The sequence below is a fragment of the Salmo salar genome, chromosome ssa17, assembly GCF_905237065.1.
Source record: "Salmo salar chromosome ssa17, Ssal_v3.1, whole genome shotgun sequence".
NCBI classification, from domain to species: Eukaryota; Metazoa; Chordata; class Actinopteri; order Salmoniformes; family Salmonidae; genus Salmo; species Salmo salar.
This window is the reverse complement of record NC_059458.1, coordinates 15,363,696-15,376,445: the sequence shown is the minus strand read 5'-3', so window position 1 is coordinate 15,376,445 and position 12,750 is coordinate 15,363,696. Positions and strand designations below refer to the sequence as shown.

Here is a 12,750-nt window from a genome sequence, read left to right as displayed (position 1 = left end):
GTAGGGGTTTTACAGTAATGTCTGAAGGTCAGATATAATGTATTACAAATAGGGCCAAATATACTCTTTATTCTAGTTGTATTATGTATTATTGTCTCTTATTCATGTGGCCATGTAAACCACATATTTACTCTAGACATTTGCTCTTTTTGAATGCTGTACAATGCCATAATATGCATTGTATATTCATAAACATGTATGAATATATTACATGCCTGTTATACAAGCCGTATACTACAATGCGTTGCACCTTGGAACATTGTAATCCCTGAGTTCAGAGCTCCAACATCACCTCACAGATTATGGATATTGATGCATCTCCCGGTTCAGCTCACATGAGGGAAGTGGCTGCTTTTGTGTCCTTATTATGTCAGCTTCCTTTTGGGTTGTCAGGGGATCCTAGACAAAGTGGGTCAGAATATTATTCCTCAGCATGCCAAGATGATGCACCACCCAGTTTGGGAATCACACCACGGTACATCAGCATCAAACTCAGGAAGTAGCATTCCTCACATGGCACTCCTCCAGTGCAGGCACGGGCACAGTGGAGGGTTCAGAGGGATTCATTCACAGAGAACAGAGTTGAACCTTGGCTGCTTCTCTAGCTTGGCTGCTCCTCTAGATCTCCATGGGGCTAGGCTGGATGTGTTGGGCTATGTTTGATGACTGACAGGGCATGTCCGCTTGAAAGATGTAAGTCACGGGTTTATTTCCATGTTGAAGGGTGTGAGAGTGTGAGTAACACTTGATGTTGCTAATTGTCTGAGTGGCATGGCCACCCACTGCCAGCTGTTGTAGCACATGGGAAAGTGTCACGTTCGTCACACGCGTACCTACATCAGTCTGTTTGTGTGTGTGTGTGTGTGTGTGTGTGTGTGTGTGTGTGTGTGTGTGTGTGTGTGTGTGTGTGTGTGTGTGTGTGTGTGTGTGTGTGTGTGTGTGTGTGTGTGTGTGTGTGTGTGTGTGTGTGTTTGTGTGTGTGTGGACTTGTTTTCCTATTTGTCTGGACCAGAATGTCCTGACAAGACAGGAAGACAAGAACAATTCTGAAAAGTCAGGACATTTTGCGTGTCCTGAAAAGTTCTAATGCTATTCTAGGTTTAAGGGGTAGGTTTAGGGTTTGGGGTTAAGGTTAGGGTTAGGTTTAGAGTTAGGGTTAGGATTTCTAATGGGAATACATATTTACTTCCCAAAAAGTTCTGACAAGTAACGAAAACATGGCTTATATATATATATATATAGTGTGTGTGTTTTAGTGTGTGTGAGAGAGAGAGATAGAGAGAGCTTGCTTGCCTGTGTGTGTTTGAGCATGGCATGTGAAGGTGTGTGAGTGTGTTTGCATAGAGTGTGTGGGTGGGTAAGAGGAGATCCTCACTCCAGTCTATCTTTTTGAAGTGTGAATTAACAACCCCGGCATTAGTCAAGCTGCTGTTGGAAATGATTGAAGAGGGACTTTGATTTCTGACAAAACGCAGGTGCATCACTGTTAAATGTAAATTGCCCTCAGACACGAATGGATTTAGAATGAATGCGGCAGCTCTTCTCTGAACATCCCTGTTCATGGTGGCCGATTTGTTCAACGGAAATGCTTATCCCCTCCCAAAGATGCATTTTAAAACATTAGTTATACATTTTCACCTTTGACAATAACTCTGGAGGGGGTAGCGCTACTGTAGTTTAGCACAATGCAAAGTTTGGCCCCACGTTGAGTTTGAACCATTTTCAAAATCACACCATCCAGATTCACAATGAAGGCAATCCAAGGCCAACACTAATTTTTCTTTCTGACTTTGGATGGCACTTATTCAGGGAGATGAACCTTGCTCACCCAGACGCAATGCTCGACTGGCTGTACAGCACAGAACAGCACACCCACTACCCATTTCCACTGACCCATTTCCACTGGGTCAGATGTGACTGCACAGCCTCCACATTTGCCTTCAGCAAATGTCTTTAGACAATCTCTTCAGAATGGAGATTCCAGCGCTAAAGCTGCATTGGCTGGATCACAATCAGATGGAATCTGTTTTAGATATTTCGGCAAGGTTGGCTGCAGAAGTGGTGCAACTTTACCTGGATTGTGTAGACTGTTATTGACTGTATGCTATTGGACGGTATTGCCATTGATTTTCTTGTGCTGTTTGCAGGGCTATCAGGCATTCATATCCTTGATGATAGCTATGCATTCTTCCAGAGCCGTTATCCCTGGTTTTGATTGATGTCATCAGAGACACAGAACCCAGTTTTCGATCAAAAAAGTTTTTTGAACAGAGGGCCACAAAATTGGTCTGGACATTTCATCTACTCAGGTTTAGTAGATGGACAACGGTCAGAGAGTAGTAAACTTGTAGAATCTTAAAGGCTTAGCTTGACTGCACTGGATAGTCTCAGTCCTCTCGCAAAATCCAGTTCGCTATTTAAATTGATTTCAGAACAGGGGCCCACAAAATTGGTCTTGTCATTGTATCTGCTTTAGGTGTAGTAGATGGATAATGGCCGTAGATTAGTAGACTTTTAGAATACTATAGGCTTAGCTTGGCTAATCTGGGAAAACTCAGTCCTCTCAAGCTTCTCCACAGTGACACATTGACGCAACCTTCCAGCAGACAGGGAATGCCTGATACCCCTTTCTCTATTTTAAGCCCCCTGAAATTTAATTAGATTAGATCACCCACCGGAGAGGAGAGCCGAGATTCCCAGACAGACAGACACTCAATTAAATGGAACCCACATCTGATCAGGGGAGCACTCATCTCTGACTCCTCATTTAGTTCCACCATGGCCATCCCCACTTCCTGAATCTAGCAGGTGCCCAGAGAATCATGCAATACTTTGATTGGTTTGATACGGGCACTGCTGAGGTGCAAGGGTGTAAATGGAGGTTATCCTTATGGATGTTCAACTTCTTAAGTGTCTTCCACCCTCCCATTGTTAGGGATTACTAGGGTGTTTAAGGGGGGAATACAAATGATTATTTCCACAGTTGAAATGCAAAGGGCTTTGGAACCAGCTCAGTGTAATCCCCAGACTTTGTCAGAATCTACTGTGAAATATACAGTATAATACTAATGGAAGCAACAGTTTCTGACGATTTTAATGCACAACTAATCTTTATTCTGTTTTTTTTTGTGAAAGAGGGGATGTAATATGGAACTGAATATGCTTCAGGGTGGGTGGTGGGGTGCGTAGGGGGCCTCTCTCTCTGTCTGTCTGTCTGTCTGTCTGTCTGTCTGTCTGTCTGTCTGTCTGTCTGTCTGTCTGTCTGTCTGTCTGTCTGTCTGTCTGTCTGTCTGTCTGTCTGTCTGTCTGTCTGTCTGTCTGTTTGCTTACTCTTTATATTCCCCATCTGCCCTTTTAGAATGTGTAAGACGAAACATCTTTAATACAGTGCTTTCAAAGTTCTTGGCATTTTCCGGATTGACTGACCATCATGTCTTAAAGTAATGATGGGCTGTCATTTCTCTTAGCTTATTTGAGCTATTCTTGCCATAATATGGACTTAGTCAGTAAACCAAATAGGGCTATCTTCTGTATACCAACCCTACCATGTCACAACACAACTGATTGGCTCAAACGCATTAAGAAGGAAAGAAATTCCACAAATACATTTTTACAAGACTCACCTGTTAATTGAAATGCATTCCAGGTAACTACCTCATGAAGCTGGTTAAGAAAGTTCCAAGAGTGTGCAAAACTGTCATCAAGGCAAAGGGTGGCTACTTTGAAGAATATAAAATATATTTCGATTTTTGGTTACATGATTATTCCATGTGTTATTTCATAGTTCTGATGTTTTCACTATTATTCTACAATGTAGAAAAACCCTTGAAAGAGTAGCTGTGTCCAAACTTTTGACTGGTACTGTATATCAACCAACTTGTCCCACTTCTGGGCCGTACAAGATTGATGCTATAAATTACCCACAGACACATCGAGGAAACAACCTCACTGGTCATATCAAGCAACTGAGCCTCCATCTTGGATTCCCCTCCATCAGAAAATAACAGCGATCACTCAACCTAATGTCACCTGTTTCCCATCAGATAAAGTTCAGCCATCTCCTCCGGCTCTACAGTGATCAGGTTAGCAGGAGCCACAATGGCAGGACCTGAAACAGAACCACACATCCTAATGAAGATAGGATCGCCAGAGGTGCACAATACATGTTCAAAGTCTCTCTCATATAATGAACTATAGCCATATGCCCCCTCCCATTCTGCTGAACTTAATACTGTTAGTGTGGGTCTCAGGTCTCAGCGCCAGTAAAGCAGGGCCTGGTGGATTAATAAGCTATTAACCCATTCCCTGTGCTATCGTTAAAGGGACGCTCAGCAATTTTGCCGGGGCATTCACAAACATTGGAACCCAGCAACAGATTAATTTGCTGTTGTTTTCTCCTCCCAAAGCAGCCCCATATACTCATGCTATTTGGTGCGTAATTGGTGAGATTAGATCGAAATGCATGTCCCAAAACATGGTGTCCCCAGTCTATGTCTACTTTTCAAGAAAATTGCCTAATAAGTCTTGTTAGGGACCCTAACAAGACATGGGGAGCAGATGAAAATCAATTCAATGGTTAGAGGCAACATGAAATTATGTTGAGATGATGTGGACTTGGGTCCCTAATTCAATCAATTGCAGATACAGGAGAAAACACATTGCAGGTTCACTCAAAATGTTAGTCAGAGGCTGCGTTTTGACAGGCAGCCCAAACAGACCAATCAAATCAGCTCTGAAAAAGATCTGATATGATTGGCCAAAAGACCAATTAGTGGAAAAACAACAAGAATTGGTCTGCCTGTGTAAATGCAGCCAGTGTTAATTGTGACAAAACCAACACACCACAAATCAGGTCTCAGAGATCCTGTATGGATTCTATATGTATTTCTCAGCAAATTAACACAAATTAACACAAAAACTACACCTGTCCTTCTGTAGTTATGTTTATACCCATAGAATTTATTTTCCACTATGTGTGATTGATTGAATTGGGTCTCATTAACATTTTCAAATGTACTTTAATTGTACAGCAATACTGTCACCAATAAATGCTTTGTAGTTATTAACTACAGCTCTCTCTGGCTTTCCCCCCTAGTCTCTCTTTTGATAAGGACAAGTAGAGGATATTAGTTTCAGGATGCAGCTGAGACCAGGGACACAGCCACCTGAGATGTCTCACTTCCTGTTTTAATATACTCTGTCCCCAAACTCCCAGAACACACTAGGTCATTTCTGTCTACCACCTCGCTTTTAATGACCTCTGTCTGTCTGGCAGAGTGAAGTAGAAGACAGAGTGCAGCAAGGCTCGATCTAACCCTCACTGCATCCCATATGGCACCCTGTTCCCTTTATAGTGCACTACTGTTAACCAGAGCCCAATATGGGAAATAGGGTGCCATTTGGGATACAGACACTTAACACGACTCCTAAGACAGATGACAGATATCACCCGGCGCCCATTGATCTCATCTGAAGATGTTTGTGTTTGGATTGTTGTTGTGAAAGATGAAATTAGCTTGTCACAATTCTGGCTGACAGGAGATAGAGGGGAAGAAAGCAACTGGAGGCTGACGAGAGTGGCTTTACTGGGGGTATTGTGCTCATTTACTGGGCTAGAGACGCAGACCTTGGACAAGGTATAACGTCTGTCACGCGGCTCACCAAGGCTCGAACCCAGGACATCTGCTTTGTTAGCACACGTGACCACCCTCCCGAATTGTCTTACCAAATGGCGGCACCGAACAGTTAATGATTCAGCAGCGCAAGTGGTGACGCTTCAGACTGAGTAGTATGTTTCACACATCCCCATGTGCTACAAAGACACTGGAGAGCCTGTCATATAGCTTATTACCATCTCAAAATAAGGGTGCTGATCTAGGATCAGGATCCCACTGTCCATGGAATCATATTCAATGTAATCTAACAGTCAAAACTGATCCTAAATCAGAACTCCTACCCGAGACACTTGATACATATGACACCAGCTCAGAAAAGATCAGACCAGACAACAGCAATGCAAAGGCAACAGAAAACATTTTAATACAATGTATGGGGAATTAAACTAGGAGAATTGAGCGGTCATGGTGAATGAGACCGGCGGGGCTGACTAGGGCAAATGGATTTCTCATCACATTGACAGGCTAACTGGGTGTAAAAGCTGCTCCTCCATTAAAACCCTCATGGGGGCATTTTACTCTGCAGATGGGGAGTTGTAATCATGCTTGCTTGATCAGGAAGGGGAGGGAGGGAGGGCCGGCCTTGGCGCGAATAAATCAATCACAGATAACAGTAAGTGAACAAACTCAAGTCAAAGCAGCGCAGATTAAACATATGGGGAAACTCAACAGAGGATTTGTATGGGCAGTGCATTCACCTTCCCAAATGTCATGATTATATTGAATTTGACAGTAAAACTACTGTACTACTACTTTGAATAATACTCCAATAGCGCCATTATACTTCATTTAAAGCAGGGGTTCCCTAACTCGGTCCTGGGGTCCCTCCTGGGTGCATGTTTTGGTTTTTGCTCTAGCACTGCACAATTGATTCAAAGCATGATGATGAGTTGGTTATTTGAATCAGCTGTATAGTGCTAGGGCAAAAAAACTAAACGTGCACCCAGGGGTGCCCAGGAACCCCAGGAAAGTACTTTACCAGTGACTTCAAAAAAAGTTGCTGCCATACATGTACATTGTTATTTGATGATAGTGGCTAAAGTGGAACTTAATAATGTCTTGTCAAATCAAATTGTATTCGTCACATGCGCCGAATACAACAGGTGAATACAACCTTAGAGTGAAATGTTTTTAAAAGTATTTGCTAAATAAACTGAAGTAAACAATAAATACATAAAAAGACACATTTAAAAAAAAGACAAGATGTACTCTGCTATTTTCTTGCGTCTGAATTCTGCAAAACTCTCATATATCTATTCCTCCATTACACCCTGTCGCAATTAAAATAGGTATTTGTGCGTATCTTTCTGTCATAGTCTGATGTGAGTGTACTGCACCACCTCAACAGTTAATTGCCGCAGTTGCCAAAGCCTATGAAAGAGGCTAATGTGCAATGACAGAGGTGCACTTAGCCACATAAGCGTGAACTGCTCATTACAGCGACGCCTTGTAAGATTAGGTATAGAGAACAGGCTTTAAATTGAATTGTGAAATGTAGGGTTGGATTCGTGTATGGCATGTTATTCAACAGATTTGAGCCGTGTGGAAAACAGTTCCCTACGTCTCAAGTGAAAGGTGACTGCCTGGAATGAAACTGGTGAACCACTTCTCGTATAAGCATCACTTACGATAAGTGATAGTTCACCCCCAAAATCAATATGACTCAGGTGTTTTCCTCCCTCAGACGTGGTTGAAAGACGACCAGAGTCAAACGACAGATATGTAGGCATGTCCTTTCAAACACTCTCGACATGGCACCCTAGGCTTGGCAGTGCTACTGCACTTGCTTAGTGTTAAAATGTGCTTTTACAGTGATTTCTCCTTCTGTCTTTTACAGTTAAACCAACGCTTATCGACGTCGACATATACGTCAATAGCATCGGACCTGTATCATCAATAGACATGGTAAGTGAATATTTCTCTCTCTCTCTCTGTCTCTCCTGCTTATCATGAACATAATTTGATTACTTAGTTTTTCTGTGCCGCTTGAAAAAAAGGCCAACAGTGGGCCAAGAGAGTAAAGGCAAGATGCACTTTCCATCATCCTTCATATCCCCTGTGAGCTGGGCTGCAGAGGAAAGCAGTTGTATCTGGTGGTGAAGTGGGATGTGTGGGTGAAGGAATGAGAAATAGAGCCTGTGGTCACAGTGCTCAGACAACTGTTATACCGTAGTAACTGTATCGGTATGCTCTGTATGTAAATGACTCACATGTAAAATGACTCAAATGTACATGGCTCAAATGCTTAGTAGTGATAGCGTAACGAATATTGAATGCATACTGTATGATGATGTAATACAACTCTAGCTCCCATTGTAGTAAGAACAACCCTTAGTGTGTTATTCATGATATACATCAGGGTGCTTAAGCCTCGTTGCTTATTTACTTAAATCGATCCTATATGTAATGTCCCTATGTTTTGTAATCAACTTTAAGCTGGTCTTGGGTAGTGTAGTGTGCTGTTATTTTCTATTGTTGTGAAGTTCATTCAGGGCATACGGCCATTTTTGTTTAGAATCAACAGCTACTGATGTTCACCCCACCTTGGATTTTTACCTAATTATTTCAGATACACAGTGATTAGTGAGTCACACAGATCTCCACCACGATGTGACTTTGGCTAGACTACGATAGCCTATAGGAGCATCCGACACCCTCCCTTAGCCTCGCCCCTGTAACTGTTTGTCCTGGCAACATTACAAAGGCAGGAAGAAAAGAAAAACAACCGATTTCTTCAGCTCGGTTTAGCTGCGAATCCCCGTCACACTTCAGTGCACCCAGAGCATCACCCTGTGAACTGATCTCCGATGCCTTGAATGTCCATTTAACGTATTTAGATCATCAGAACTCTGTTTCTGGAAGACGAATCAGCAGGTCAAGTCGATGGGTTGTATGGAACAGGGCGTCCATATTGATCATCTACCCTAATTGTTACATCTTCATATACAGTAGGGTTAGCAGTCAATGGACTTACCCAGGCATGATGTTCTATGGACATAGTATTTGATATAATTTGGAACTGTCCATATTGATAATGTACAATAATATATATTGGGTTTAAATTGTCAATGAAGGCTACTCACTCAGACATGATTTTCTATGTTCATGGTATGTACTCTACTATAATTGTTTCTGTTTAAGCCATATCTACAGTATAAGCCTAGTATGTAGTCACGCAGACCTGATGTTCCATCGGCATTGTTAGCAATCCAAAGAGAAGGAGAGTATTCTTTGCCATCGGGGAGTGGTTAGGGTTTATTTACACCGACGGGACTGAGTGCTCGGATGAGTCAACGTCACTGAAGCAGATATTAATCTAGGACAGAGTGTGATGGGAGCATGTCTGATTAAGTACCATTAACTCAGAGCGCAGTGGTCATAGTTGCTGGTGCTATTCGGGAAAGATAGCACGTCGAATTAACCGACCAAAAGAGGACACTATGCCACAGTAATCTCGGCCTACAGTCCATCAGTTAAAGATAATGACTCTCTCTCCATGAGATCTCACAACGCTACAGTGCTTCATGTGGTGCCATTGAAAAATGATGGATCTATGATGTTATTTTGGTGCATTTTTGCTGAGTGAAAACAGATTGTGTTAATATGAGGAATCAATATTCTTCTACAGGGCATGGTTATTTTTATGTTCCACAGGATTAGCGCCAATAAAGACAAAAATAAGTTCTTCAGAACCTGTCTGATTGTTTGCTCTCCTCAGAATGAAAATAGACTGATAAGAGTCTGCCAAAACGTCTAACCTAGATAACAACGGGTTACATAATGTTAACTGGTGAGGAGCCACCCCACAGAGAGGAAGAGAGATGTTTGACGACACCATGTTTAAAATGGAGTGCATCTAAGATGTGACACCAGGTCTCAGGGGAACAACAGTAGATCAGTGGGTAGTGTTTACTCGACCAACAGAGAACTCATCCTATTGAGCAGTCTGTCTAACCTTCAGTTTCTGATAGATCTCTAAGGGATTGCATCATGACATCTGTCTCAATATCCATACTATACCACTTACATGTACATTTTAGTCATTTAGCAGACGCTCTAATCCAGAGGGATTTGCAGTAGCATAAGGGTTAGGTGCCTTGCTCACGGGCACATCGACAGATTTTTCACCTAGTCGGCTTCAGGATTCGAACCAGCAACCTTTCAGTTTCTGGTCCAATGCTTTTAACAGCTAATATTCATAATTTGGTGTGCATTCTATGCGGTGTGCTAGTATGAACTTTAGACTTTGTCTACCCTCCTCCAGATTCCAATAGATCGCTATAGGATTATATGGGACTATATGAAGGCTACAGGCCCAGATCGTATCTCTCCTTTCTAATAATTGGTGTCATCATACTTCTGTCGTCATAGAGCAATAAGCATAGGAAATATTTTGTGTGTTGGATTCCATTAGCTTTGCTATCCAATATCCATACTCATACAGTTTGACAGCAGTCAGCTAGGATTTACAGTTACAATTAGAGTAAAAAAATATACAATAATTTTGTTGTTGTTAGCCAACACAGGAATGCAGTGACTCCCTTGGACTAACCCAATACCATTACTATAGTACAGTATATATCAGAAAAGAAAAATGTGAGACATTTCAAAATGTTTTCATTGTCTTGTTTTCAACAATTGTTTTCACAGAATCTCCAAGTATCCACACATTGAGTTTCTGGATTGTAGATTTCAACCACAATTACCCTCGTTTAATGACACTGGTTACTTGATGTACTCACTGAATTATTGACACATTTTGTTTGAAGGGACATCTTCACAATTTTCTGTGAAAGGAATTGCTATTTTTAGGCTATATCTGGGAGGCTCACTCTGTGTCCAAGGCAACGGGGCTACCCGTAACAGAAGCCACAGCCAGCCATACACAACATGCAAACATTTCAAAGCTCTCTACAAGCAAGCTGCCCATTGTTGGCCAACCTTTTACACAAGACTGACCTTTTGGTCCCTCACTGTGAGCCTTTCTAAAAAAATAAAAGAATACATTTGCAACAAAAAAAAGTTTGGCTTGACAATGACAGCAATGGAGATGGCAAGATCACAAACAGATCTGGGACCAGGCTAAATAAACAATGTGGAAAAGAAATGTGTGTGGAAGCCAGTGTAATGAATCATACACAAGACTGTGAGTACTTCTAACGGGTTGATATTGTGGTTTCCAGGTCGTAGCATTGTACTGTAATGCTGTAATTCCTCCGAGCATCTTTTTTTTCCTCACTTGACCTTTCATAATGTCGCATTTGACGTGCTCATTTTAGTGCCTGCCGTTGGACTTTAAATTCATGAGGGGTGCTTAGTGTTTGCCTGGACGTTGCGCTCCGGGAGTAATTCTTAGCCTTGTAATGACCGACAGAGGCCAAGGTACATACATAAGTTACCTATTTTTTTACGTGTTTAATTTGAACTCACGTTCACGGCGGTAAGACTGTTGCTTTGCCTTTTTCTCGTCCTGTAGCGTCAGTCATTAAAAGCGTGGGTGTGAGCTTTCGTAATGATTTCCATAATAGTTAATGACACAGAACGAGTAAAGAGGATGTGGTTTTTTCCATCCCTACATTGATAAGCTGTTTGAGCACAGCGTGTATTTTAGAACCAAATATTATCGCCAGCGTGATGATTTTAACAGTAGCAATCATCTCCCATTCATATCCAGCTGCTTATGGCCCTCATCTGAGGTAGATAACAAGGCTTTTTCTAAATTCCTTACATTTAGTGTAGAGATGGAATAGACTCCAGGGTAGACTGAATTTGGAAAATGTAGTCCCCTACAGGCATGTTAAGACCTTAATTAGAGACCTAGGCTACTCACGTTGAGTGATGAGTGCACATGCCTGGATTGATTAGCTCTTCCCTAATGTGTGCGTTTTGTACTGGGATCCTTGGGACGTCCAACTCTGACATCACCACTTTCAAGTTGAAATGTAAAATGGTTAAGGTAAGGGTTAGGGTAATGCTAGGGGTTAAGGTTAGGGTTTAGGGCAGGGACGTCCCAAGGATTCCGGATAGCACTAACCCTTGTAAAAGAGACCTGCATCTCAGTGCGACTTCGCTGTGAACATAAAGGTTAAATAAATAAAACATATAAAAGATACCCTGAATTACTGTCGGATGACATAGTAGTGTACTGTACACACCCTTATGATGTAAGGAAGCCAGGTCTAACAATGGTTTAGGAATCAAGTAATCTTCTTGTTTTAACAATTCTTTCAAGACTATGAAATGTCATTGCAGTCTTAAGGTTGTAATTAATTTACTGAAGTGAAACTAATTGTGATGCCTCTGAGGAAAATATCTATTCATATTTATACAAAGTTTATTGACCTTCATCTTACATTTAAAGGGTATTACAGGACTACACAAAAGCTGTTAGAGGGGGAGAGAGCGGAATAAATGCATACTTGGTATTTTGGGTTTTTAGATTTCCTTAGCGATTAATCACTGATTTCATATCGCATTTATCTTCGTAACTTAGCTAGTGAGAAACTCATGGGTGAAATAACATTGTAAAATGTTAGATCAGCATTATTAATTCAAAATGTAGCCATCAGTAGGTAAATGATGTATCTTATCTGTGATACTAGTTTATCTGATCAAACCCATTTCACTTTATTTCTCATACATTAATGTATGCCATTTAGCAGATGCTGTTATCCAAAGCAACTTGCAGTCATGCATGCATACATTTTTCTTAGGGTTGCCCCAGCGGGAATCAAACCCATTAAACCTGTGCTATGCGCTACGCTCTACCAACTGAGCCAAACCAGATCTTATAAATTACAGTGGCTATTGTCTGGGAGGCTTGAGTAATATACTCTTTAGACTGACGTATTGTGTGATCAACTGTCCTTTTACTCCTTAAGGTCATGGTAACAGCTACAGTCATGCTGCACCCATCACACTCTAATTAGTGCTGTATTAAAGTCAGCTCCCATGTGCCTGTAAAAGTTTCCAAAAGGTCACCCGTCAGAATCAAGATGTGGTTTCTGGGGGACGTCAACATAAGGGATTAGGAAAAGAGAAATACTTCTATTTTTTAGCACTTTTAAATGTTAAG

The 12,750-nt window shown here is 41.5% G+C and overlaps 1 protein-coding gene across 2 annotated transcripts in view; it reads left to right on the top strand.

Annotated features, from left to right (window-relative positions):
- LOC106575271 (gamma-aminobutyric acid receptor subunit gamma-3) overlaps positions 1 to 12,750 on the top strand; it is a 47,861-nt gene that overhangs the window by 7,997 nt on the left and 27,114 nt on the right. For both annotated transcript variants that reach the window (XM_014151690.2, XM_014151691.2), the window contains exon 3: positions 7,513 to 7,580. In XM_014151690.2, the coding sequence (XP_014007165.1) occupies positions 7,513 to 7,580 (68 nt within the window). The remainder of the gene's footprint in view (positions 1 to 7,512; positions 7,581 to 12,750) is intronic.